Source organism: Delphinapterus leucas, chromosome 13, assembly GCF_059928025.1.
Source record: "Delphinapterus leucas isolate spDelLeu-1000000601 "Yukka" chromosome 13, BTC_Dleu_Yukka2, whole genome shotgun sequence".
Taxonomy (NCBI): Eukaryota; Metazoa; Chordata; class Mammalia; order Artiodactyla; family Monodontidae; genus Delphinapterus; species Delphinapterus leucas.
This window is the reverse complement of record NC_143141.1, coordinates 34,246,369-34,274,328: the sequence shown is the minus strand read 5'-3', so window position 1 is coordinate 34,274,328 and position 27,960 is coordinate 34,246,369. Positions and strand designations below refer to the sequence as shown.

The window sequence follows — 27,960 nt, the reverse complement described above, 5'->3', positions numbered from 1 at the left end:
CTAAGTGTGGGGCTAGACAAGGGTGGGGATCAGGGCCAACGAACCCCCACCCCTTGGCGCAGCTCCCTCGCGCACCGCTGGGAGTCGGAGAACCCCGACTCGAGACCAATCAGCAGGGAGGGGTGGAGCGGCCGGGCGGGGGCGGGGCCGGAGGAAGAGGAGGCGGGCCGGGGGCGCGGGGGGGCGAGGGGGGCGAGGGGGGCGAGGGGGCGGGGGGGCGGGGGGCGCGAGGGGCGGGGAGGAGCAGGCTTGGCCGGCCCAGGCTGGCCAGGCGGTGGCTAAGGCGAAGGTGGCGGCCGGCATGGGCGATGGGGGCGCCGAGTGCGACCGCGGCACCTCACGCCGGGAGTCGCGGAGCAGGCGCGGCGGGGACCGCGGCGGAGCGGAGGACTCGAGTGCTGATGCCTGCGGCCGCAGCCCAAAGGAGACTGCCGGGACCTCCGCCTCCAGCCCCGCGGGCTCCAGGGAGAGCGGCGCCGACAGCGACGGGCAGCCGGGGCTCGGAGAGGCAGACCACTGCCGCCGCATCCTGGTGCGAGGTAAGAGGACAGCTCGAAGCCCTGGCCCACCGGACGCCCCTCCCATCCCCTACTGGCGCCTCCGACCTTCCTGCATCCTCCACCTCCCAATTCATATATTCATTCAGACAGTCATCATTCAGTCATTCATTCAGCAAACATTGTTTTGAGCGTCTATTGTGTGCTGGACAGCGAGCTGAGTGCAGGGGACAAAGCGGCGCCCGTTACCGAAGAAATCCCCATTTCACTGCCTTAACGATTCTCAGCTTCCCAGGCCCATCCGGGCGGGTTACTGTGGCGGGGGCGGAGTTGCGAGTGCGGGATGCAGAGAGCCGAGTCCCCGCCCCGCGGCCCTCGCGGCGGGTGCGGAGAAAAGCGTCACGAGCGCGCCGCGGGGTCAGGACAAGGAGGCACCAGCGTCCGGAACCGCGGGAGGAAGAGGCCAGGCTCCGCTCAAAAGCTGGGGCGCTCCCCGACCCCTGCCCAGCCCTGTTTCCCGTTCCCAGCCACGCAGACGCACCGGGCTGCTCCCGGGAGAGGGTGCCGGGACGCGGAGGGCGGCGTGCGCCCCGCTCGCCCGCCTGGGCTTCGCTTTCTCGGTTCCCACTTCCTCGCGGCGCCTGGGTGCAGCCGGCTCTCGGCGCGGCCTTCTCCCGGCCGGGCCTTTTGCGTTTCTCCCGTTCTCCCTCACCCTTCGCCCTCCTCTCTTCTTTCCTGGCCATTTCTCTCCGCCGAGCTCGCATTCCCTTCCTGCAAGCGTCCGAGTGCCCAGCTCTGCCTGGCTTCCTCGCCGCGAGGCTGAGGCTACCCCGGCCCCCAAAGACAGCCTCACGCGAAGCTCTAGGCTCGCCTTTAGCCGGACCCGGGCCTGGCCTAGCGAGATGGGAGAAGAAAGGGAATCCCGGAGTCTTGCCTTCAGCCCGTCCCTAGGCCGTGGTCGGAGCCTGAGGTCTGTTCCCCCCATCATCCCGGAGTCCCAGGACCGGGAGACCCAGCGCCTAGAAGAGGCCACTCGAGAGTAACGGCTGCCCCGGCCTCCTCCTCCAACTCGCTCCCGGCTTCCTCCCGCTGCTTTTTTCTTGCCCCTTTTTTTTGAGCACCTCTCCTGCAAGCCTAAGGGCCTAGAAAGAAATCAGCCAGAGCTGATTTCCTCGGCCACCGCCTAGGGAAGGGAAACCAGCCTGACTGACACTGGCTCGAGCTCGCTCCAGCGCTAGGACCCCGAGTTTGTCTGATCTGGGCTGGGCTGTGTGGGAGCTACCCACACGCAGACTGGGACACCTTGGCCTGGTCGGGCACAGCCGCTGGGTTTGGGTGGCTCTGGGCAAAGGGGCTAAGGTAGAGCATGGAGGCGGCCCAATGTGAAGTTGACTGATGACCATCTTGGACACAGACTCAGGGACCCTGGTCTTCAGAAAACACAGGAAACTCCAGGCCAGGTGTGGTCACCCAGCACTGTTCTGGGTCAGGCTTGGGTCAAAGGACGGTATGGGGAGGTGGTCAAAGGACAGGGTATGGGGAGGTGGTCCCCACCCAACAGGGATTCCAACAGGTATGTGGACCTGTTGGGCACCTGGGATTAAATTAGATCTCACTCCATAGACTGTGGGATGTCCTGGGTACAAGGTGTTAGCAGCCAGCTTGGAGTTCCATTAAGGAAATCTGCAGGGCTTCCAGAAACAGAGAAATCAGCCCCTTAAGCCCACACTCCCAAATTTAGGACCTCAAGTCCCTGCAGGACACTCACCACCTCACACTCCATCTATGGGTAGTCATTTCCTTCTGCCTGGACAATTGTGAGTTCTGTGTCCACCTACCATCCCTTCTGCTCTACTAACTCCACATGTAGATCGAATAGATTTTGTGTATAGATGTCAGTCAAATAAATCCTAGGTAAAAAAAAAAAAATAATAACTCCTAGGTGTAGACTCACAAAAGGTAGGAGTAAAAAATTACCCTGCAAGAGACCACCCACTCTAGGAGCAATCCACAGCCAGGAAGAGATGGACCCCCTACTGTATGTGGGGCAGCTTGTGTGCATTGGCAGGTGTACTTTTACAAATGCGTGTAGGCAATACAGCAGTGCCATTACACTTATACAGTATAATGGAAATAGAGCACAGAGGAGGTATTTATGCACCTAAAAGAAATAAAAGGTAAACAGGGCCCTCCTAAATCCTTCTGTCCTTTCCATTTAATGACAAGGAGGTTATTACAGGCCTGAGATACCAGGGACATCATTTACCGCTAATCCCTCCTAGCCAGGGTCACCTGTGTCACTCCAGCCCCACTGGGCCCAGGGCAGAGGCTCTGACAGATGAAAGGCCCTGCACTGGTGAAGGGAAGTCTGCAGCGTCTTGGCCCCTGGCTGAATGTCCCTCCAGTATGCTCTAAGCGAAGAGTACCTTTTACCCTTGACTTCCAAGGACACATCCTCCCAAAGTACCCTTGGAGGAAACCATAAAAAGGGGGGAGGTAGGCGGTTAGCATCTCAGCTGTCAGGTTGCTGGTGGGGTGAAGATTCTGGGAAAGAGCCCCACTCTCTCTGGGTCTTTCTTTCTGTCTCTTTTCCACTCAGCACTTGCTCCCTTGAGGGCTCTACCCCAGGGTAGCAGATCTGCTGGGGGAGTCCCAAGGTGCAGGGGAAGAAGAGGAAAGCCTGGTGCTGGAATTAAGCGAAGTTGGTTTGCAATACAGGCCTTACTACAGCCCTTTGAACTTGAACCTGTGTCTTTGCCTCTCCGTGCCCCAGTTTCCTCATCTGTACAAAGAAAGCATAGTGCTTCCCTACAAGGGCTATGCTAAGGGTCAGAGATGGTGTCTATAAAACTGCAGCCAACCGACAGGATCTCCATAAATATTCCATTGAATGAAAGGGGAGAGAACTCAGGAGACTCAAACTGCTTCAGGCGGTGGGCCTACTTCCTCAGAGGCCTCCCCAACTGCACCCCCTGGGCCCAGAGGCTGTGTTAAGTGTTGGGAGGTGAACGGCCAAGGGGTCAAGGACCGGCTAATGAAAGGAGGCCCAGTGCCACCTTGCAGACCACGCAGTGCGGCCCCCCGCATCCCCTTTGAGGAGCCCTCGCTCCACCAATCACTCACGTCTCCCTGCCTCTGCAAAGTGTGGGTCAGGGAGCCAGGGAGGCTGACCTTGCTGCATCCCCTGCCTCAAAATGGAGGCTGCTTCGTGCCACACGTGGGCACAAACAAGGCCACTGGGATGACGGACATACACACAACAGGCACCCCACGCACCCCACCGGGGACACAGCTAGGCTTCCACAGGGACTTTAGAGCTGCCTAGGCTGCCCCACACCTCTGCTTGCACAGCCCGTTGACTGATGAGGGGAAGGGGTGGGAGATCCTTTTGTTTTATGTTTGGAAAGGACAAGGCGCGGCCAGGAAGCAGATGGAAGGAGAGCCATGGCTCTAAGTTAGCTGCAGCCTTGGGTGCTATGGCTCTTTCGGTTGAGCCGGGATCCCTGCAATCAGAAGAGGTGGGACAACTCTCCCCCCAAAACTCCCAAACCCCACAGTCTACGCACACTCAGATGCACCTACGTGATTCGCAAGTTAATCGAGAGTCGAATTCAACAACCCCTCTGGATAGAGCCGGAAATGGCTGCCTGCCAGCGTCACCCCACCCAGCAGATGTTAGGAACAATGCCTAGCGCTGGTCCCAGCTCACCCAAAGCGTCCCTCTGACCTGCCAGTCTCAAAACCCCAGTCGGGCCTCACCAACTCCGTGCTGCCACCTTGGCCTGAATGGAGCAGGATTTAGAGGCTGCCGGCCGGGCACTCCCGCACCTTGAGGCCTGCGGCACTCCGGGCCCGGCTCAGTACCCCTCTGTCTGGGAGCAGGGAGACAGGAAAACTGTGGAATCCTTTGACTGAGTGAATGGCTACCCCCTCACCCCATAGCACCAACACCCACTAGCGGAAATGCTTTCATCTGGGAGCCTGATGTATGTGACCAGTGGCTGGGGATGTGGGAGGACACAGGAAGTCCAGGGCCTCTGGCTGTGGCTGAACAATTCCCTCTGTGGATGTGGGTTTGGGGCAGGGGGGTCATTGAATTTAGCCCCCTGAGAATCTGAGTGCAGTGATGGACCCGCGCTGCAGAAATGCATGGGTCGAAACACAGCACAATGGTGTACACCAGGCAGGGCACTGGATGGATGCTGCAGACATGTCTGAGGACGCTGGTTAAGGGGCCAAGCCTTCCGGGGCTTGAGCTAGCATCGACCCACGGGAACAGACAACCCCCTTCTGCAGCCAAGTCTGGGCTCAGCGTTGACCAGCGTCGCCTCCCTTTCTACTTGAATTTACAGCAGCCCCTGGACCTAGGAGGACTCCGCCCAGACCTATCAGTCCTCCCCTGGCAGGTTGTGGCAGCTCCACAAGGGCACACCTGCCATCCTCCTGATGGGGTGTTTTGGCAGTGGAGTCGGTGAGGCAGGGTGTTGTATTGGAAGGAGCACTGGATTGCGAGTCCCAGCGCCTGGGCCCTCCAGACACCGGACCTCGGGACTATAGCCTCAGTATAAGTCTGCTAAGAGAGGAGATAACCCAGGACCAGCCCGCCAGGCAGTGGTTAAAAGGTTTAAATGATTCATGCAGGGGATTGCATTTTGGGGTTTTTGGTTTTAGTTTTAGTTTGGGGGCTTGTGGCAGGTATTAGTTTTCTTTTATATTTTCCTGGGATTGTTTTTGTTTTATGTTTATGCCTTGTTTTTGGCTGAAGGACCCACATTCTCGGGCGGGTCTGTGCTGGGCCCTTTCATTTTTGCTCTTTATTTTTCTCCTTTATATCCATGCCCCCACCCCACCCCCAACACACACAAGCAGAAGCAGACCTGCAGCCAAATGCATCGTCTTGTTGGTGTGTCTTGCGTGCACCGTTTCATTTTCAGGGAACTGTGCAGGGCGTTTGGCGGCTCCTTCTGTTCTCAGCTCTTGCTGCCGCCCTGGGTGGTCTCGAACTCGGGTGCCGGTGGACCCGCTGCTGCATCCCGCGCGCGCGCGCGCGCGCGCTCGCACACACACGCACACCTGAAAGGTCTGAGCTCCCAGGTGGCCCACAAGTGACCCAGCCGGGCAGGGAGGCTGGGACTGCATGTGGGTACTCGGAACTGGAGGGGAGGGAACGGACTGCGGCAGCGTGTGTCCCTGGGCCTTTGTACGGTGACACCAAACTGATTGGGTCTCCGCACACTGTGCACCCCCCGTGGCGACAGAGGGCTTCTAAGGCTCCTGTTGGCCCTACGCTCTTTCCTCAATTATGCCGGACTCAAGTCTGGGGCCGTAGTAAACAACCCAAGCTCCCTCTCAGTTCGCAGTTTCTTTGATTTGTACTTTAAGTGGGCGTGGGGCCGGCGGGGGCGGTATAGAGAAAAGCATGTGAATTTTGCCTTTTATTTCCTGTTTGCTTAATATAAACTAAAGATCGGCTTGACTCTCCTCGGAAAGCGGGTAGCGGATTGCTCTCCGTGCATCCGCGGAGTTGCGTACCCCAGTTTGAACATCTCTGACAGAGGACGCCGAGGCAGAGTAGGCCTGCCCAGGGATCCCCGGGACCAGGGGTGGTCAGTGCGCTTGGTTTGCCCCCCACCCCGCGCCCATCCAGGAGGGAGGTTGGAGGGTCTCGGCTAGGGGTGCCGGGGTGGCAGTGGACACTACGGAAAGAGGTGGCAGTGCCAGGACCGAATCTGGCCTACAAAGCCGGGGAGTGGGCGGACCCGGAAAAGCCAGGGCTTCGAGCGCGGCCGGGGGATGGGGGCGACCGTGGGATGCTGCTTGCCACCCCTCCCCCCAAGGCCTAGTAAAATCCCCCGAACCAACTCTCCCACGTTCTCCCATGATCTTGCCCTTTGCTTGCTAGTTGATTCATTCCACAAACATTAATGAGTACCTACTACGTGCCAGACCGACCCGGTGGGGCTGCTGGTGCTCAGCTTACCAACCGAGAGACTGCCTCAAAAGCGGGGACTTGCCGGGGTCCTGACCCGCCCCGGCGGCGGGGCCCGGGTGGCGAGGGAGCGATGTCGGCGCTAAACTCAAGGGAAGCGGGCGCCGGAGCCCGGTTCCCTTGATGCCCCGCGGGGACCACGTAGGAGGTAGTCACCGCACTCGCCAAACCCACGTGATCTCCCCAGACGCGTTCCGTACACATACAGTGGGCACTCAGTAAATATTTGCCGAACGAATGAGAGGAGGCGAACCCATCCACATCTCGTGTTTCACGAGGTAGGAGGCCGCAACGCCCCTCCCTGGGAAGAACATCTGTTGTGAAATGACCTCCTTATTTTTTGACGTTACAAAGTCGTTCCTTACATGAAATGGTGATGATGCCAGAGCACAGAATAACTGTTAAAATATAAAGTTGACGACGCCATATTTCTGTAATTTCGTGCAATCCTCAACTTGGGAACCACTGAAATACAAAACCTGAAAAAGTTCAAATATGGTTTGTTTTACTGGTTCCTTGGATCCCCAGGGCCGGCGAGGCCCCCTAGAGGAGCAGGAGGCCGAGGGACGCACAGGGCCGAAAGGGCGGTAGTGAGTCTCCCGGCTCTCTGCAGTTGCTTAGGGTGAGGTTCCACCCGCAAAGCCAACCAGGTAAATAACTAGATAAATCCGCGCTCCTCCTCCCCGCGCAATTCACACGGCCCCAGTTCTCTGTTGGAGCTTGAAATAATCGGGTATTTAAAGTCACGGTTTGTTCTTGTGTTTTGCTTGTCCCGCCGCCCACGGCGGAGCTGCGGGGAGCCAGGGCGCGGCGGGTGGAGGACCCCCCGCGAGGAATGTAAAGGCCACGCTCACGAAGTAGACAGGAAGATAGAGAAATTAAATTCAAAAAGTAATACGTGCTCAAGGTAAAAACAAACAAACCCAAGTGGGAGAAGCCAGCATACCCAGTTTCAGGTGTGTTTCAGGAGATTTCCTCGCTCTCCTATACAGACAGTAGCGAAAGCGGAATCATATTACATAAGCTGTCTTGCGATTTACCATTTAAAAAAAAAATTCAGTCCGCAGGGATCATCTCTTTGGCCCGTTTCACACAGTTCCGTGACTGTACAGTACTCCTCTGGTGGGGGAATGCGGGATTCTCCTATCCTCTGGGAGGATGTTCCTGTTATCTTTCCCTGGTACAGGGAAGCATTGTTTGTAACTGTGAAAAAGTAGAACCAACCTAAATATCCATCAACAAGGGACTGGTTAAATTAAATTGTATTATATCTGCTTAATGCAGTACTATGCAGTGGTTAGAGCACTTCCAGATACAAAGATTTTTTGTTTGTTTGTTTGCGGTACGCGGGCCCCCCACTGTTGTGGCCTCTCCCGTTGCGAAGCACAGGCTCCGGACGCGCAGGCTCAGCGGCCATAGCTCACGGGCCCAGCCGCTCCGCGGCATGTGGGATCCTCCCAGACCGGGGCACGGTGTCCCCTGCATCGGCAGGCGGACTCTCAACCACTGCGCCACCAGGGAAGCCCTAGATACAAAGATATTTATTAAATAGAGTTTATCAAATAAAAAAGTAGTTTACAAAAAATCTTACTTTTGTAATATACAACTTACATATTTATTATTTTTCAATTACTAGGGAAGGTTTGGGAGATTGCAAAATGAGGTCTCGATGCCCGGGTCTTTGTGCCCTTGAGTGTTTCCAAAGGATAAATTCCTAGCAGTGGAATTGCTGCTTCAAAAGGTTTACACGCACTAAAAAAAATTTTAATGTGTTTCCTTTAATTTTAAAATAGTAACTATTTCATTTGATTCAAATATCAAAAAGTTGTTTTAAGCACACAGTGAATAATCTCTCTCCCATCCGTGTGCCCCATCCTTCAGTTCCCACCCGGCTCAAAGGCAGCCATTATTTACTGCTTTCCACTATGTTCTTCGAAATAATTTCTATGCTTATGCAAGTCAGTGCAGCTATATTACCTTTTTTCCTTTTGTTTTTTACTCATATGGTGACATCTCTATATATTTTATTGCACCTTGTTATTTTCACTTACCAGTGTATCTTGGAATGTTAAGAACCTCTTGTTAGTTTTTTTACAGATGCATAGTATTCCATTTATAGAGACTGGATGGACCATAATGTATATTATATAACCCGTGCCCTAATGGCAGACATTTAGCTTTTTTCTTATCTTCTGTTATTATATACAATGCTGCAATAAATCAGCTTGTTCCTTGGTCATTTCCACATGTGTGAGTATATCTGTCAGAGAAGTTCCTGAAAGTAGGTTACTGGGTCAAAGAGTATCTGTATTTGTAATTTGAAAGACAGTGCCCAGGAGCCCTCCATAAGATGGTACCCACTCACTGCCCAGCAATGCCTGAAAGTGCTTGTATCCCCAAATCTTGCTATCACAGTTCACACTTTGTATCTCGATAGATGTTAAGTTGTTCTTCCAGGGGAAAAAAATGTTTAGCAGTTTATACCCCCGCCTTTGCCCTTTCCCCATATTGGACATTGTATATCTTACATACCTTTGCTAAGAGGTACCTCACCGACGTTTTAATTTTTATTTCTTTGATTATTAGTGAAGTTGAGCATTTTTTCATTTTTATTGGCCAGTTGTATTTCTTCTGCTATCTATTAATTCATTTCATTTGACCATTTTAATTTTCAAATATTCCTTTCCTTACTGGTTTGTAGAAATTCTGTATTATGGATGGTAGCTCATTGCTTTCAATATATGTTGCAATTGTTTTTTTAGTTTATAAATTGTTCTCTAATTTTGTTTCTGATGCCTTGTTGCTGAAATACAAAATATCTTTCTAATTACAAAACCAATCTGTGCTGTTTTGCTGTATCATGTAAAAATGGAAAGTTCTTCATTTCCTCCACATAATACACTTCTACTCCCAATATGCAATCTCCCAAACTTTCCCTAGTAATTGGAAAACATAAATATGTAAATTATATATTATAAAAGTGAGAGTTTTGGCAAACTGCTTTTCTTCATTTAATAAACATTCATTTAATAAATATCTTTCTGTCTAGAACTGCCTCATTATTTTTAACAGCTGCATAGTACTACATTATGCAGATATAATAAACTTTTATTTAACCAGTCCCTTGTTGATGGATATTTACATTGGTTCTAGTTTTTCACACTTACAAACAATGCTTCAGTGAACACCTTTGTATCCTAATTTGAACAGATTTTTTTTAAGTCTCATGAGACAATGTGAAAAATATGTAAACAGGTGAGACATTTTATTATATTAAGAAATGGTTGTTAATGTTTCTAATTGTGACAATAGTGTTGTGATTGCTTTTTTAAAGGAGTCTTTAGAGATATGTATAAAAATGTTTCTGGATGAAATGATATGATGTCTGGGACTTGCTTAAAATTACAGGGATATAGAAGGAATGGGACTATTCCTGAGTTTATAATTGTTGAAGTTGAGGGATAGGTATATCAGAATTCATTATACTATTCTCTCTCATTTTGTATGTTTGAAATTTCTCATAATAAAAATTTTAAAATTATAAACATCATTTCACATATGTCTGGTATGCATATAATTACAGGATAAAGTCCTAGAAGTGAAATTTTAAAATACAAGTATATATGCTTAAAACTGTGATTGTTATTTCTAAATGCCAAAAATGTACGAACTTATACTCGCAGAAATTGTATATAAATGTGCCATTTCTCCACATCCTCCCAACCCAGGATATACTCAATCTTTTAGAGTAAACTCTTTTCAAGTGAAAAAAAATCTTATTTTATTTGGCGTTTTTAATTACTAGTGAGGTTAAACATATTTTCATATACTTATTTTTCATTTTTATTTCCTCTTCTGTGACTTTTTCATTCATATACTTAGCCATTTCTCTATTGGTTTGCTCATTGTTTTCTTATAGTAGTAAACATTATGCACATTTATATATCAATATATGTTATATAAATATACTTATGTAAACATATAACATATATGTAGCATATGTAAACATACAAACATATACATATTTTAAAATATTTTATAAAAGGGAAATGATCCCTTTTTCTGTGACGTGTTGCAAACATCCCCAGATCTTTTTCTTTTTCTTTTTCTTTTTTTTTTGACTTTGCTGTGAGTTGGGGGGTTTTCTGAACTCAAATTTAAACTTTAATCACATCTAATGGTCATTTCCTTTCGGGCTTCTACATTTTAGTTCTCAACTAGAAAATTCTTCTCCAACAAAAGGCAACAATATTATATATATTATATATAATGTATATGTTATATATATTTATAATACAATACTCTTAAATTTTGTTACAAAAAATTCAGTATACATTACAATTTTTTGAGTTTATAATTTATCTTTTATTTTTCTTTCTAATGTCTCTTCATTTTTGAAGTATAAGATATCCAGTTTTTTAATTTTTGATTTTATATTGGAGTATAGTTGATTAACAATGTGTTAGTTTCAGGTGTTCAGCAAAGTGATTCAGTTATACACATACACGTATCTATTCTTCTTCAAATTATTTTCCCCTTTAGGTTGTTACATAATATTGAGCAGATATTAGGGAGTTTGGGATTGACATGTACACAATGCTATATTTAAAATGGAGAACCAACAAGGACCTACTGTATAGCACAGGGAACTCTGCTCAGTATTGTGTAAAAGATCCTTTTAATTACAAACCCAATCCATGCTGAAATCATGTGAAAGTTGAAAAATTTTCATTTGCCTCACACGATACACTTCCTTCCACTCCCAAGACGTAACCTCCCAAACTTTCCCTAGTAATTGAAAAACATAAATATGTAAGTTATATATTACAAAAGTGGGATATTTTTGCACACTGCTAAAATAGTCTCTTCACAGACTGTGATAGTCTTGGCAACAAACCAAATAATAAAGAAGTGCATAAAGTAAGATGGGAGAGGGGCTTCCCTGGTGGCGCAGTGGTTGAGAGTCCGCCTGCCGATGAGGGGACACGGGTTCGTGCCCCGGTCCGGGAAGATCCCACATGCCGCGGAGCGGCTGGGCCTGTGAGCCACGGCCGCTGAGCCTGCGCGTCCGGAGCCTGTGCTCCGCAACGGGAGAGGCCACAGCAGTGAGAGGCCCGCGTACCAAAAAAAAAAAAAAAGTAAGATGGGAGAAATCTTCTCTCCCAGACCAGCTCCCACTCCACAGAGCCAACAGAAAAGAGAGGTGTTCAACCTGCCAGACTTAATTCTATGTAGGTACAAGCACGCACACACACACAGTTTAGTTTTACCTTTTGTTCTTTATAAAACTGGGTTTGTACACATGTGCTTGTTGTTTTCACGTAGCAGGAGTTAATGGACATCCGTTCAGGTCAGTGTATGAAGATGTACCTCATTCTTGTTAATGTCTACATAACAGCCAAAGGCATGACTATACTGTGACTTTATCAACAGTATTCCTGTTGAGAAACATTCAGCTTTTTCCTTTTTTTTTTTTTTTTTTTTTGTCCTCTTACAAACTGCTACAAACAGTGAGTCCATCTTCATGAAAGCATACCAATATTTCTCAGGGGTAGAAACCTCTATAAAATTTCTGAAACAAAGGAACTATGCATTTTTTAATTTAGCTAGGCATTGTGAGATGACCCTCCAAGAAAAGCTTATTTTGTATTAATTTGTATTCTCACCAATAGAGCTTGAAAAAACCTATTTTCCCTCACCTTTGCCAGCACAACTTTCCCAGCCTGATAAATAAAATGTGGCATCTGAAAAAAAAATTATCTCATTGCTGTTCTAAGTTTCATTTTCTCTAAGTCCCCCTGAGCTTGAGTATGTTTTCATATATTTTAGCCATTAGTATTTCTTCTCCTCTGAATAACCCTTTCGTTTAACTTGTTAAGTTTCCCACTGGACTGCTTGACTTTATTTATTAGACTATAGAGGCTGTGTGTGTACTAGACATTAAGACTGTCATGCATGTATCATTAACATTTTCTCCCAATCCGTCACTTGTCTTTTAACTGTCTCTCATCCTGCAGAAGCTTTTATTCCTAGGTACTCAAATCTGCCATTTATTTTTTAAAATTCTTCAGAGTTTTTATTCCATTTTTAGAGCTTTGTTTTTTACATCTAAAGTTTTAATCCATCTTGTGTATATTTTTGCATGCAGTGTGAGATAAATTACTTTATTCCAGATAAGGAGCTAATCGTCCAAAAGCCAGGTCTTTAATAATCTCGTCTTTCCTCCAACTAACTTGAAATATCTTTATAATATACCAATTCCTCATACAGGCACGCATTTACTTCATAACTCTTGTATCATCATCATGCCATTTTAGTTGCTGTAGGTATGTAATATATTTTGCTGTAATGGTAATACAAGTATTCTCTCCTCATTCTTTACATTTTTTCTCAACTATTCTTCCATTTTTAGTTTTCCCAATAAACTTGAGAATGAATTTTTTATAAGGAATTTTTATAGGGATCACATTATGTTTGTTAAGGCAGGAAGGACCTTGTCACACTTAAAAATCAGCACAGGACTTCCCTGGTGGCAGAGTGGTTAAGAATCCCCCTGCTGGGGACATGGGTTCGATCCCTGGTCTGGGAAGGCCCCACATGCCACAGAGCAACTAAGCCCATGTGCCACAACTACTGAGCCTGTGCTCTAGAGCCCGTGAGCCACAACTAGTGAGCCCATGTGCCACAACTACTGGAACCCATGCACCTAGAGCCTGTGCTCCGCAACAAGAGAAGCCACTGCAATGAGAAGCCCGCGCTTCTCAAAGAGTAGCCCCGCTCCTTGCAAAGAGAGAAAGCTCGTGCACATCAACGAAGACCCAATGCAGCCAAAAAAAAAAAAATCAGCATGTTAACAGCTTATCATGCAAAGGAACTACCTGGGTGCTACCTGGATGAAGTCGGGTAGGACTTTGAGGGGGTCTATTGGGAGAGGTAGGTGGAGAGGGTAATTTTTGGTCCTGGAGGTCAAGAGCATTAGCTATCTGTTATCAAGCAGGGGTCATCACCTCTCCCATGGCAAAGGCTCTTTGGATGGAACTCACGCTCCCCTCTACCCCTAGGGCTCACCTCTCTTTGAGGAGATCTGAAAGACAGCAAAACTCAGCCTTCATTCCAGTTAGACTTACGCAATTCACCCTAACAAGACCCTACCCACAAAGAGGCTCTGCAGTTAAGCTGCCCCTCCTTCCCGGTGCTTCCCCCGCAACCCCACCTAGAAAAGGAACAATTCCGGAAAGGGGGCTCTGTCAGTAGGATGGACTAGATTTTGCTGCAGAGACAACCCAAAACTTCAGAGGTTTAGCAAAACACAAGTATATTTTTAACTCACTTGATAAGTCCATCACAAGTGGGCAGGGGCTGGTCTTGGTACTCAGAAACCCAAGCTTCAGCTTGGCTCCTGCCTCTATGACTACCACAGTAGGGCGAAGGCGGTGTGGCAAATCACGAGCCAGCTTTTGACGTGTTCTCCTGGAAGTGCCTGCATCCTTTCCTCTTGACTAAAACAAATTATATGGCCACATCTGATTGCAAAGGGCAGAAAATCAGTGCAACCCTACCATGTGCCTGGAAGGAGTTGAAAACACTGGTGAACAGCATTCATGGCTTATACATTAACTTGACTTTGATGAGTGGCCTTCTCTGCCACTCCTGGCTGAAATAGCAAATACAAAAACACACACTATGACTCTTTTTTTTTTTTTGTCTGCCTCGGGTCTTCGTTGCTGCACTCGTGTTTTCTCTAGTTGTGGTGAGCGGGGGCTACTCTTCATTGCAGTGCTCAGGCTCTAGGCGCACGTGCTTCGGTAGTTGCAGCACACAGGCTCAGTAGTTGTGGCTCGCAAGCTCTAGAGCACAGGCTCAGTAGTTGTGGCGCACCGGCTTATTTGCTCCGCGACATTTGGGATCTTTCCCGACCAGGGATCAAACCCACATCCCCTGCATTGGCAGGTGGATTCTTAACCACTGCGCCACCAGGGAAGTCCCACACACTATGACTCTTGTATGTTAGCTATTTGGAGAGGGTCAGTAATATCCCCTTATCTTGTTTTATTTTCTTCACAGCATTTATCAGTACCTTTCATATTCGTTTTTAAATTTATTATCTGTCTTTCTCCCTTACACAAGGTCTATGGGAACAGGGACCTTGTCAATTTTGCTCATTTCTATATACTCAGACCTGAGAATACTATTTGGCACATAGTAGGCACTTATTAAATTTATGTTGAATGGTTGAATAGACACAGTTGTTTTATTTACATAAATGGGGTAGTACTACTTACTTTCTTTCACTTAATGTCAGTTCATATAGATATTGCCTCATTCTTTTAAATTGCTACATGGCATTTTATAAAATATGAATGGTATAAATGTACCACAGTTTGTTCAGCCATTTCCCTTACAGGGAACACTCAGGATGCTTTCGACCTTTCAACATTTTGAACAATGCTTCAGCAAACATTCTTATATATACCTTGGAGCACGTGAGCCTGTGCTTTTCTGGATAAATACCTACTAAAATAAAATTGCTGGGGCAGTAGCTGTGTGCATCTTTAAACTTGACAAATGCAGCCTTAAACGTTGTGACAATTTATGGTTCTACCAGCAGTGAATGGGAGTGTGGATTCCCCAACAGCGCATCATTGCTTTCCAATCTTAAGGGAGATAAATGGTTATCCATTGTTGCTTGAACTTGCATTATCCTGATTACTGTGAAGCTGTGCTCATTTTTTCATATATTTATTGGCCATTTGGATATCTTTTCTGTGAATGGCTCACATAAATTACTTGACCATTTTTTCTGTTAGACTATTGCCCTTTTTAAAAAAATTGTGTATTCATAATTGCATTTTATATATCTGGATGTTATTTCTTTGCCTTTTAAAAAAAGATTTTCTTCAATTCTGTCTTTCATATTTTATCTTGGTTTTGGTGCCTTTGTCATACAAAAGTTTTTAGCTTTAATGTAGTCAAATACAGCCTTTATTTTTCCGTTACAGTCCAGGTTTGCATTTTGCTTGGAAAGCTCTTCCCAAGCTTAGGATTCTAAAAATAGCCTCCTATATTTTCTTTTAATCCCTTTATCATATTATAGTCTATGATTTGCTCTCTAATCCATTTGAAACATTGTTCTTTATGGCGTGAGATGTGAAGTTAACTTGATTTTATTCCAAATGGATAATTTATGGTCACCAATCTACTTAACCCCACTGATAGACTAGACCAACCTGTCCCCATATAGAATGTTCCCTTTATCATAAACTCTGTCACTATATGTACATGGCTCTATTGTGTATTCCTTATTCCATTTTGTTTCCCAATATTCAGTTATTTGAATACCAACTTTACCATTTCTATTATGTCCATGTTTCATTTATTTACTTAATATTTTAGCATAATATATTTTAAAACGAAATACCTACTTTAGCTTCATGCTAAGCATATAAAATCATAGATTTAAATTTTTTCTAGTAAACCCTAAAATAAGTGCATATCTTTTGAAATGACAAAGGTTTATTTATGTACCATTTTAAATCATCTTACAAACCACAAGTGAAATACAAAGGCATTTGGGGAAACACTGTTGTATTCTTTCCACTAACGGATTTGTCAGTTTCTATGACAAAACATCATTCTATCTTCATGGCATGTTTTGTTGTTGTTGTTGTTAATGTTTTATTTTGAAATAGCTGGAGAATCACAAGAAGTTGCAAAAATGGTAGGGAAATCCCATGTATCTACAACCTAGCTTCTCACGATGGTCACATCCTATATAACTATAATAATGCTCAAAATCTGGAAATTGACATTAGTACAATGTAATTAACTAGACCACTGACCTTCTTCAGATTTCACCCATGTTTTGCATGCACTTTTTTCTTTGTATATAGTACTATGATACTTTATCACAGTTATAGATCCATATAACCACCACCCCAGTAAAGATACAGAACTGTTCTGTCACCACCAAGAAACCCCTATACAGTCACAGCCTCCCTTCCCTAACCCCTGGCAAGCACAGATCTGTCCTCCACTTCTGGAACTTTGTCATTTTGATAATGTAATATAAATGGAATCATACAGTACATAATCTGAAGGACTGCCTTGGCTTTTTTCACTCAGTATAATTTCCCTGGAGATGTATCCAATTTGTTGTGTCTATCAATAGTGATTGTGGTACCACGGTTTGTTTATCCATTCACCTGTTGAGGGACATCTGGATTGTTTCCATTTGGGAGCTACCACAAATAACGCTACTATGAACATCTCCGTGTAGATTTTGATGTGAACCTAAGATTTCGTTTCTCTGGGATAAATGCCCAGGAATGAGGTCACGGGGTGGTTAATATAGGTTAAACTACCAGGTCAGTTTCCAGAGTGGCTGCACCATTTTACATTCCCACCAGCAAGGAATGAGAGATCTAGTTTCTTGGCATCCTCACCAGCCTTTTGGCACCCTTTTTTTTTTTTAAATTGAGATGCATTTCACGTAACATAAAACTTGACTTTTTTTTGGCTGTGTTGGGTCTTCGTTGCTGCATGCAGGCTTTCTCCCGTTGCGGCGAGCGGGGGCTACTCTTCGCTGCGGTGTGTGGACTTCTCATTGCAGTGGCTTCTCTTGTTGCAGAGCACGGGCTCTAGGCACGCGGGCTTCAGTAGTTGTGGCGCACGGGCTTCAGTGGTTGTGGTGCACGGGCTTCAGTGGTTGTGGTGCACGGGCTTAGTTGCTCCGTGGCATGTGGGATCTTCCCAGACCAGGGCTCGAACCCCTGTCTCCTGCACTGGCAGGCAGATTCTCAACCACTGCGCCACCAGGGAAGCCCCTCAGTCTTTTAATTTTTGCTACTCTGATACGTATTTCTCCTGGTTTTCATTTGTTTTCCCCTAATGGCTAGTGATGTTGAACATTCTTTCATGTGCTGATTTGTAGGGCCTGTTTGGATATCTTGGGACCAGTCTGAGGTGGCTTTGTTCCATGTTCCTGCCTCTCCTGGCCCTGAGGAGGAGGGCTGCCCTTGTCTGCTCCCAGAGGCAGGAATGCTCCTCTTAGCTCCTCTACAAAGAGGAAAAGAGGGGGCGCTATATGGTTTGACCTCAGTGGTCAGGAGCACAGGCTCAAAGCTTCAGGTGGGCTCCAGGAGGCTTACCTGGAAGAGGATATGAAGCTTCCAGCACCACGTATGACACCCCTCACCCTGTCTCCTGTTCACACCACCCCCCAAGACACTTTTAATAAAATCAGTGCCTGTGGAGCTGGGCTCACTTGAGTGTTGTGAGGAAAGTTCTGAGACTGTTTCACAGTTGTAGACAGTATAACCTATGCAAAGGGGACCCAGTCACAATGGGATCACAAATATTATGCCACTATTTTAAAATGTGGAAAGTATCAGGGTGAGGGGAAGCTTGAGTTGTCCCCAAAGGCCTATGGTTCTACCAAGCCTCCAAGAGCAGGGCGCCCTTCCGTGTGCTGCTCTCTGCCCAGCGCCCTGGCAAGACTAGCCCAGTGGTGGGGGAGGGCAGCCTCTGGGCCATGACTCTGTCCCCGACCCAGGCTCACCTTCTCCCCGAAGGTTGACTGAGAACACGAAAGTGCTCGAACCTCTGAGATCGGGGGCAGGACCTTCGAGCTAGGAGCCCATGAAGAGCTGAAGTGCACCCTGGAGGAGTGAACATTAACTGGCCCTAGCAGGAGGCAGGAAGAACCGGCCTCATAAAATACACAGAGGGACTTGGAGGGAGAGGTCTCAGTTCACCCTCTAGGTTCACAGTTCACAGTCTCTAGGTTCACCCTCTAGAGTAGGGATTCTAAAAGTAGGCTTTACAGTCCTGTGGCTTAGAAGAAGCCTCTTAACAAGCAGCACGTCCCAAATGCAATTCCTTTCCTACATCTTCCAGGGCAATGATGAACGTGTTCAGAAGATTCCATTTTCTACCCATGACCAAAGTTTTCTTCACTATAACCTATCAATTGAATCACTAAGGATTACTAAAAGAGGGTATTCATCAAGTAAAATGAGGGTGTTTCTAGACCTTATTAAACACTGTCGGTATGAACTTGGGTAAGTGACTTAAAATTTGTTCCTCCATTTCCCCGTCTGTAAAGTGGGGATAATAACAGTTCCAACTTCACTGAGACATGGGCAAAGTTTAAGTGCTTAAAACGTTGCCTGGCCCAGAGCAAGCATTGCAGAGATGTCAGCTATTATTATGAGCGGCCACAGCCACTAACGCTTCTGACCGCATTGCAAACTTCCACTGTGCATGCCCCCTGGAGATGGGCAGAGTTCCTGCAAGCTTGGAGGTTGGCTTTGTTACCTGTGCTTGGTAGCAAGTGCTGCCTTGAGTTGGTAAGTTTCCCAGTGACACTCACCTTCCTATGTAACAGCAAATTACTCTTAGTTTAGCTTTATCGTTATTAACAGCACGTGCTGGGAGAGGTTTGGTAAATCCTACAGAATATGTTGCTGCATATTTCCACACTTTAATTTTTGACATAAAACTTTTCTAATAACTAGATTTCAAGCCATCAGTGTATGTGGTTCAAACGTGGATCGTCTTTGCCCCTATACTGAAAGCTGATGTGTATATATATATGTATATATATATATAAAACCCCCCACCCCAAGAAATTTTGCCTTTGCTGAGTTCTTTCAGTGGGACTGTATGGTGAATGTGGGCTACAGATTTTTCAACCTTTCCTAAGTAGGCTCCAAAATATTAGAAACCCGGGCTTCCCTGGTGGCGCAGTGGTTGAGAGTCCGCCTGCCGATGCAGGGGACACGGGTTCATGCCCCGGTCCGGGAAGATCTCACGTGCCGCGGAGCAGCTGGGCCCGTGAGCCATAGCTGCTGGGCCTGCGCGTCCGGAGCCTGTGCTTCGCAACGGGAGAGACCACAACAGTGAGAGGCCCGCGTACCGCAAAAATAAATAAATAAATAAATAAAAAATATTAGAAACTCCATGCATGGAGGGCATCGGACCAGGGCCCAGGAGGGTGGCCCTGCTGAACAGAACTAGGCACACGAGGAATGGCAGAAGTTCCCCCTCTCAAAGGCACCCCAGAAGCTTGATACAGTGGCAATGGTCCTCGGGCTCCTCTTGGGGATCCCAGCTCTACCCCACACCAGCAAGCCTCTTCATGGACCCCAGGAGGGTCTGTGGACAGAGACTGCACCCATACACACTAGACACACACACACACACACACACACACACACACAGGGCTTAAGACCTGGCTCTAGACATTTCCTCTGGTAAGCCTTACCTGATTGATCGTATCCAATTCTAGCCCATCTTTTCCTCTGCACTTGAGGACTTGGTATTTCTCTTTCCACTTGTTTCTTATTCTGCTAAGGGAAGACAATCCTGACTGGGTCAGACTGAGTCCTTTCTGACCAGGCTATGATGATAGACCTGACATTTGTGCTGAGGCCCATTTGCATACATACATTAGATACAACATACTGCATTGGGTGATTAAGGAGGTAAGGCCCAGAGAGGGTAAACAACTTGTCAGAGGTCACACAGCCAGACCCAGACATGAGGAGCTCCCCATCAGATCATGCTGCCTCTCATTAAGTTGCTCATTGGTGGCTTAAATCCTTAACTAGTGAACTAACTTGCCTCTTTTCATGACCCCTGCAGACGCCAAAGGAACCATCCGGGAAATTGTCCTGCCCAAGGGCCTGGACCTGGACCGGCCCAAGCGGAGCCGCACATCCTTCACAGCTGAGCAGCTGTACCGCCTGGAGATGGAGTTCCAGCGCTGCCAGTATGTGGTGGGCCGTGAGCGCACTGAGCTGGCCCGTCAGCTGAACCTCTCGGAGACCCAGGTAAAAGGGCAGGGCCAGGCCACTCCATCCCTGCCCTGGCAGCCCGGGGAAGTCCTTGGGGTGTGAGGCCTGTGGGCTGCTGCTCGGAGACCCAGCTTTGGAGTTCAGACATGTACTAGGGAAGGGCTTAAAGTTATAGATAAACCAGAGAAAATAAATATAGTGCTGACAAGAGAAAGTTGGTATATGCCAACAGGGTGTGGGTGAGGGAGTCGGGGTGGGGGGGGGCTTCTGAATGTATCAGGGGCTACTTCCAGTGGAGTATGGGAATAGGAGGAAGGGTCATTCAAGTTACAGGGGGGTGTCTGTTGGTGCAGGAGGGAGCCTGCAGGAAGGCATGGTGAGGGGTGGGCTTGCTGGGAGCAAAGATTCATCAGCGAGATGAGGCATTACAAAATTGGTCTGGGGACCTCTCATTTCCCCATTCTGGGCCTTTTCCCATCCTCCCTTCATCCCAGTGTGCCTCTAAACCTCCTGTTGGAGAGAAGGGGTCTGAATGCCCCCTTCACCCAGGAAGGGCTTATCACATAGCACTGAGCACCTACTCTGTGTGAATGGAGGTATTTCAAGCTGGTAATAGAGCTAAATAATAATAATAGTAATGGTACTACTAATAGTATTGGGTTGGCCAATAAGTTCGTTCGGTTTTTCCATACCATCTTAGGGAAAAACCTGAACGAAAGTTTCGGCCAACCCAAAAATACTTCCCCAGCACTTACTGTGCTAAGGCACTGTTCTAAGTTAGTTGTTAGTTTACTAATCCCTCCCAACAACCCTATGATGTAGCTACCAATATTATCCCATTTTACAGATCAGGAGAGGTTCTGCCCAAGGTCATACAACCACTAAGTTCCAGAAGTAAGATTTAGACAAGCAGCCCGGCCTCTTTATGCTGCCTGTAAACTGGGTAACCACCCTGGAGCTTGTCAAAACAGACTTAGACACTCTAAGTCCAGCTACAGGTAAACAGCGAGGGAGGTCAGTCAATAAATGTATGGAAAGGGCCAAACCAGGACACATGAAGGGAAGGTGAGAAGAAGGAGAGGAGAAGGAAGCAGACAGTCTGGGGAAAGCTGCCAGAGGATCTGTGAGGCTCTCCGAGCACCGCCCGCTGCCGCCCTGGCCCTGGCCTTGGTACCGCCGTCCCGCGGCAGTGAGGTCAGGATCATGGGCAGCTGGGAGCAGCTGCTGTCCTGCAGGCCGGGGCATCTCCGCCTGGACTGTTTTCCTCCACCTGCCCCTGTAGAGCCCCAAACAACCCGGCAAATGACCTGGGGCAGCTGGGCCCTCCGTCCAGCTGAGTCACTGGGGCTGGAAACCAGGCTGTGTTCAGGGGGCCTGCAGTGGCCAGGCGGGGCCAGAGCTCCGGGTGGGGAGTCAGGGAGACCCCCTCAGACCCTGAGGTCTAGGCACAGAGTCACCCCTCCTCTTTGCCCTAATTTCCCTCTGCGTTGCCTAGCTTTACCCCCAAACCCTCCCCTGAAACTTTCTTTCCAAGGGCACCTCAGATGCCCAGGCCAGAAGCTCCTTCTCAGTGCTCATCCTTCCCCTGCCCTGCCTGCAGTACAGGCTACATTTATCTGCCCTTGAAGGTCAAGGCCAAGCCCTTTCTCCCCCAGGAAGCCTTCCCTAAGGCTTCTTGACTTTGCTGCAAGACCTATTCCACATGGCTTGACCTGTAAAAGTGTGGGGTGTGTGTGTGTGTGATGCGGTGGGCACCAACCAGTATGCACTTCCCAAAAGCAAGAATGTATTTGAAAGCCACATCTGCTCTTCAGGCCTCCCTGGGCAGCCCAGCACACAGCTGGGCACCTAACACTTACTGAGAGCTTCCGTGCACCAAGCACTGCGCTAAGTGCTAGATGTGTTCTAACTGGTTTAGTCTTCACCACAGCCTCGTGGGATAGGTGTGCAGTTTTTCTTCTGACGCCGCTTCCCACATTAAATATATGGTGTTCTCCCACACCAAGAGCAGCCAATTCTCCAATACCAGCTGGGTTTTCAGCAGTGCAACTCCATTCAGTTCTGACCCTAACTCCTGGAGTTAACACAGACACTACAGGTTAAGGGCTCAGCCTCATGGGACAGCCCCACATCAGATGCCAGTAGCAAGTCCCAGAGCCACCCATACTTCTGACTAGCTACAAATAGGGGGGTTCCCACATCCCCCTCCTTAGGCTTGATAATTTCCTAGAATGACTCACAGAACTCAGGAAAACACTTTTCACTCTATTTACCTTTACGGATTGATTATAAAGAATACAACTCAGAAATAGGCAGATGGAAGAGATGCATAGAGCCAGGTAGAGTGGGGAGAGTTCATGGAGCGATCCTCATTGTTCAAGAGACTTTATAACCCAGTCTCCAGCCCCCTCCGCTCCCTGGAGGGGTGGGGCTGGAAGTTCCAACCCTCTAGTCACAGGTCTGGTCTTTCTGCGACCAACCCCCATTCTGAAACTAGGGGTCCACCCTGAGTCACCTCATTAGCATAAACTCAGGTGTGCTCAGAAGGAACTGGTTATGGATGACAAAAAGCTCTGGGCCAAGAACCAGATACAAAGACCAGGTGTATTTTTTCAGTACACCAGAATGGCTCTTTATTATTTTTACATTAAAGAGAAGGAAACTGAGGCACACAGAAATTAAATCGCATGCTCAAAATGTAAAGCAGGCACATTCATTAGCTCTTCTAATCTTTATAAAAAGATGACTTTCAGGGCTTCCCTGGTGGTCCAGTGATTAAGACCCCGCACTTCCGGGCTTCCCTGGTGGCGCAGCGGTTGAGGGTCCGCCTGCCGATGCAGGTGACGCGGGTTCGTGCCCCGGTCCGGGAAGATCCCACATGCCGCGGAGCGGCTGGGCCCGTGAGCCATGGCCGCTGAGCCTGCGTATCTAGAGCCTGTGCTCCACAACGGGAGAGGCCACAGCAGTGAGAGGCCCGCGTACCGCAGAAAAAAAAAAAAAAAAAAAAAAAAAGACTCTGCACTTCCAATGCAGGGGGTGCAGGGAACTAAGATCCCACATGCCATGTGGCATGGCCAAAAAATTTTTTAAAAAAAAGATGACTTTATGGGTAATATTATCCCCATTTCAGAAAGCTGAGCCTCAGAGAGGCTAATTAACTTGCCCAAGTTTATATGGCTAGAATTTTGTGGAATTCTCAGTATATTCACCCATACTTTGGGGTGAATATATTATTGAATGCCTGCTATATACCAGGTGCTGTTCTAGGCATGCCCTCCCCTCTCTGTTACACCCAGAGCTGCAGCAGGACTGGACGGGTAGGAGATCACTGGTGAAATCTTCCCTCATCATTGGTGGCACCCCTGTTACTGCCACTCCCTTTGTACCTACTTGCCCTCCGTTTGCTGGGAGTGGTCAGTGCCACTCTCCACTACATCCTCAGTTTCCTGAGGCAAGGAGCCATGACTTCGAGTCTGTCCTCTCCCTCTAGTTCAGAAGTAGGAACAGAGAAAGTGAGCAATAAACAATACCTCACACTGAGTGTGGGCCAGGCCAAGCACTCTACAGGGATTTCCTATTTGATCCCTGCCACAGCGCAGGTTTTTTGTTTTGTTTTGTTTTTGGCTGCATTGGGTCTTCATTGCTGCACAGCTCTTCTTTGCGGTGCGCGGACTTCTCATTGTGGTGGCTTCTCTTGTTGTAGAACACGGGCTCTAAGCGCACAGGCTTCAGTAGGTTGTGGCTCACGGGCTCAGTATTTGTGGCTCGCAGGCTCTAGAGCGCAGGCTCAGTAGTTGTGGCGCACGGGCTTAGTTGCTCCGCGGCATGTGGGATCTTCCCAGTCCAGGGCTCGAACCTGTGTCCCCTGCATTGGCAGGCGGATTCTTAACCACTGTGCCACCAGGGAAGTCCAGCCCAGGTATTTTTATCCTCATTATAGAGATGAGAAACTGAGACTCAGGGGTTCTTGGGGGTGGTGCCTGGCCTGAGGTAGGCGCTAGCCTGGCCGAGAGCCCAGGAGGCTTCCCAGCAGGGGAAAGGATTGCAGTGACACGCAGAGCCACGGTCTCCACGGATCTGGTGGGGCCACTTCCTGGAGCAATCAAATTCCAGAGTGACTAATAGTCGCTTCCTTCAGCCAGACTTAGTTGAATCTTCCTCGGCCATCCCTTACCCATAACACCTTCAAATGTCACCTCTTCAGAGGTGCTGTGTTTGCCACCCCACTGATAAGATAGTCACCTCCCCGCCTCTCCCCTCCTTATTGTGCCTCCAAAGGGCCAGCCCACAAACTGTTATCTGTGCATGCCAAGTTAAGTACAGAAATGGAGAATAAGTGTCTAGAGATACACATAGCAATTTTTCTAGTAACTCATTTTAATTGTATTTTACAAAAGTATTGGTCCACGACAGATTGGAAACTTAAATAAAAAGTGGTTCCTCACCACGAACAATTTGAGAGACACCGCTCAAAGCACTTATTGCCACCCGACAGCCACGCCTGTTTGTTTTTATTGGTTGTTTATCTTCTATCTCCCTCTCCCGTGTGTCCACTCCACACGGCAAGGATTTGCTCTGCTTCGTGCACTGCTGATTCCGCCCGCCTAGAACAGCGCCTGGCACAGAGTGGGCACTCAGTACCTATCTGCTGAATGATGAGTGAGCGAGTGAATGCAGCAGCCGACCTCAAGTAGATCCCGTAACTCCCTGGTCACTTTCAGTTATTGAAACTCAATCCAATCCCGTTTAAAACACCCAACTCACATCTGTTTCAAATCTTTTCTTCCCTCCCCCTTCGCCCACTCAGAACAGGCCTGACTCACTGCTGGAGGGACCTGCAGGGGAAGAGCCCCTCCCATCACAGCCGCTAGAAGGGAGTGTGCTCTGTCTGAGCCACCTGTCACCCTCGCCCACCAGCAACCTCCCCCAGGGTAGGAGGGCAAGGAGAGTGGCACCTTCTGGCCTGAGGAGCCTCATGGCTGGAGGTCTTTGCTAGAGGGGCAGTTGCTCCCACAGGTGGCATGTTAGGCATGGCCCCAGGCAGCCTTAGCTCTGCGCTCACCCTGCCCAGGCCAGCCTCCTCCTCTCCACCTCTCCTTCACCCGGGACTACATGAGTTGCAGCTTCCCTTATGTCCTCCGAGGTTGGAGGGAAACAGCGGGTCTCCCCATGCTTTTCTTTCTGGGCCCTCCACTCCGTGGTCCCTCCTGGTCCTGCTGGCACAGACTACCCAGCCAGCTGCCAGCCTGTGGGCCAGAGGCAGGACCAGCCTCTGTGCTCCTGGGGACACGGGTCTGGGTGCTGCAGTGATTGACATGTTTTCCAGCTGAGGAGCAACTGTCAGTCTCTCCTTCTCTCAGGCATTTCCAGGCCCTGCAAGTGATTCAGGACCCAAAACCTGCTTCCTGGGGGGAGCACCCTGTCCTTCCCAGAGAAGGGAGAAAATCCCATCACTGTCAGGGGGCCCGCAGAACTGACCACTGAGCTCCTCCCCAACCCCCAGCCTTCCTTTCCTTCTACAGACTAGGATGGGGTTGGAGTGCTGGGTGCTGGGTGCTGGGTGCCGGGTGCCGGGTGCTGGCAGAGGGCAAGTTCTCCTCCTCTCAAAGGCCTTGAAAAAGGTCTCTGCCCTTTGGTTGGTGGCTCCATTTAGGATGTCCCCAGCTTTGGGTGTGTGGCCGTTGGAAGTGTCCCTCACCATCCTGACACATCTTCTTAACACTTGGTATCATGTTGAGAAGCCCTTATAGGTGATGGGGTGGGAGGGAACTGCTGAGAGTTTCAAACAGGGGGATGGCCAGATGGGCTAGGGGCTCCCTTCAGAGGCAGCATGGGGGCTGAGACAGGAGGAGGGGGGTGGCTAAGAGTGGAAGGAGTGTGGGCCAAGAGGGGAACTCATCTGTGCCCTCCCACCTCCAGCCTCCAGCTGCCAATCCACCCCTCCATCCTAGGGTCAGCGTAGCAGTGGAGGGGTGCCCATGATTTGGGGGGCCAGTGTCTCTCATCAGTTCCCCCAGTCAGCCTGATTGTGGGAAGATCTTAATGACAGTCTGATTACTCTTCCTTCCTCTCTCACTGCACCCCTGCTCCCCCCTCCCCTGCCCCTTCCTTTGCTCGCCCCCACCCCCACCCCCCGCCGCCACTTTGCTCTGCCTGTCCCCTCTCCCTCGCTGACACCCCTCCCCTTGCTCCACCCCAAGGTGAAGGTCTGGTTCCAGAACCGCCGCACCAAGCAGAAGAAAGACCAGAGCAGAGACCTGGAGAAGCGGGCGTCCTCCTCGGCCTCCAAGGCCTTCGCCACCCCCGACATCCTGCGGCTGCTGGAGCGGGGCCGGCTGCTGTCCCCGCCCAGCGCCCCTAGCCTTCTGACGCTGACCCCCGGCCCGCCGCGCCTGCCTGCCAGCCACAGGGGCGCCTCCTTGGGTGACCCCAGGAACTCGTCCCCGCACCTCACCCCGCTGACCTCAGCCTCAGCGTCGCCCCCGCTGCCGCCCCATCCGCCAGCCCTCTGCTTCTGCACCGTCCCGCTCCTGGACCTGCCTGCTGGCTACGAACTGGGCTCCTCGGCCTTCGAGCCCTACAGCCGGCTGGACGGGAGGGTAGGCAGCCCCGGCGGCGGCAAGAAGGCCAGCGCTTAAGTCTCCGCCCCCCGTGTGACACTGGGTCCCCAAGCACAGCACCACCCTGGCCTCCTGGACCCAGAGACGAGAAGGGGCAGCCACACACCCTGCCCCGCCCACCCTGCAGCTCAGAGACTCTCCAGTGGATGACGTTGGTACCGCAGCTTGTGTGTGAGTGCAGTGTGTGTGCGTGTGCCTCTAACTGAAATAAAAGGAAAACAATGACAAGAAGGGAAACGGAGTCCCCACAGCACTGCCACTGCTCCTCAATCCCCTCTCCCGCTCCTCACTGGGAAGGAAAATGGGCTACAGTCAGGGGGACCTCTGATGGGAGAGGCGGAAGCTGGGGCCACGTTCGCAACTGCGGGGGATAGGGGTACCCACCTGACTCCCGCTGCCTGTTAGAGCTCCCACCGGGCGTTACAAGTCCCATGGTACCACCAACGATGCTTTCGTTGGTAAGCATTGCCCTCTGCAAGCTTCTCTTTCAAACGTGTACTCCAGAGGGGGGATGTCAAGGCCTTGGAGAGGGTGACTAATGAAGGGTGACACCAGGATCCAGAGAGCTGGAGAGAGGACATCACAGGTAAACCCAGGCATGACCGCACAATGCTTTAGAGGACCCACGCATTACAAACACCCCAATTTGAAGCACTTTTTAAAATGTTTTCTTGCTTAAAGAAGACACTTTTATTTAACTTTTTATTTTGCAATAACTGTAGACTTATAGGGAGTTGCAAAGATAGTCCAGAGAAATCTGAGTATCCTTCACCCAGTTCCCCCCAATGGTTGCATCTTCCATAATTACAGTACAGCATCAAAACTGGGAAATTGGCATTGGTGCTGTGTGTGTGTGTGTGTAGTTCCATGTCACTTTATCACCTGTGTAAGATTCGTAGAACCACCACCACAAACAAGATACAGAACTGTTGATCACCACAAAGATCTCCCCTGTGCTGCCCTTCAAAGTCACACCCATCCCCCACCCCAGCCCAAGAGAATTCTTTGAAAGACTAGGAATCGTGAGGGGGTTGAACCTGAAGTGGGAGATGGAGAAC

At 49.1% G+C, this 27,960-nt stretch overlaps 2 protein-coding genes across 2 annotated transcripts in view; one reads left to right on the top strand and one right to left on the bottom strand.

The window, feature by feature from the left end:
- Window positions 1–303, bottom strand: part of CD207 (CD207 molecule) — a 53,245-nt gene extending 52,942 nt beyond the window's left edge. Inside the window, 1 exon segment of the mRNA XM_089922489.1 lies at window positions 51–303. Within this exon segment, the coding sequence (XP_089778615.1) occupies window positions 51–303 (253 nt within the window).
- On the top strand, window positions 209–27,376 carry VAX2 (ventral anterior homeobox 2). Its single transcript, XM_022561275.2, has 3 exons — window positions 209–539; window positions 20,131–20,318; window positions 26,483–27,376. The coding sequence occupies exons 1-3, from the start codon at window positions 302–304 to the stop codon at window positions 26,918–26,920; spliced, it is 864 nt and encodes a 287-aa protein (XP_022416983.1). The 5' UTR covers window positions 209–301; the 3' UTR covers window positions 26,921–27,376.
- The last annotated feature ends 584 nt before the right edge of the window (window positions 27,377–27,960 follow it).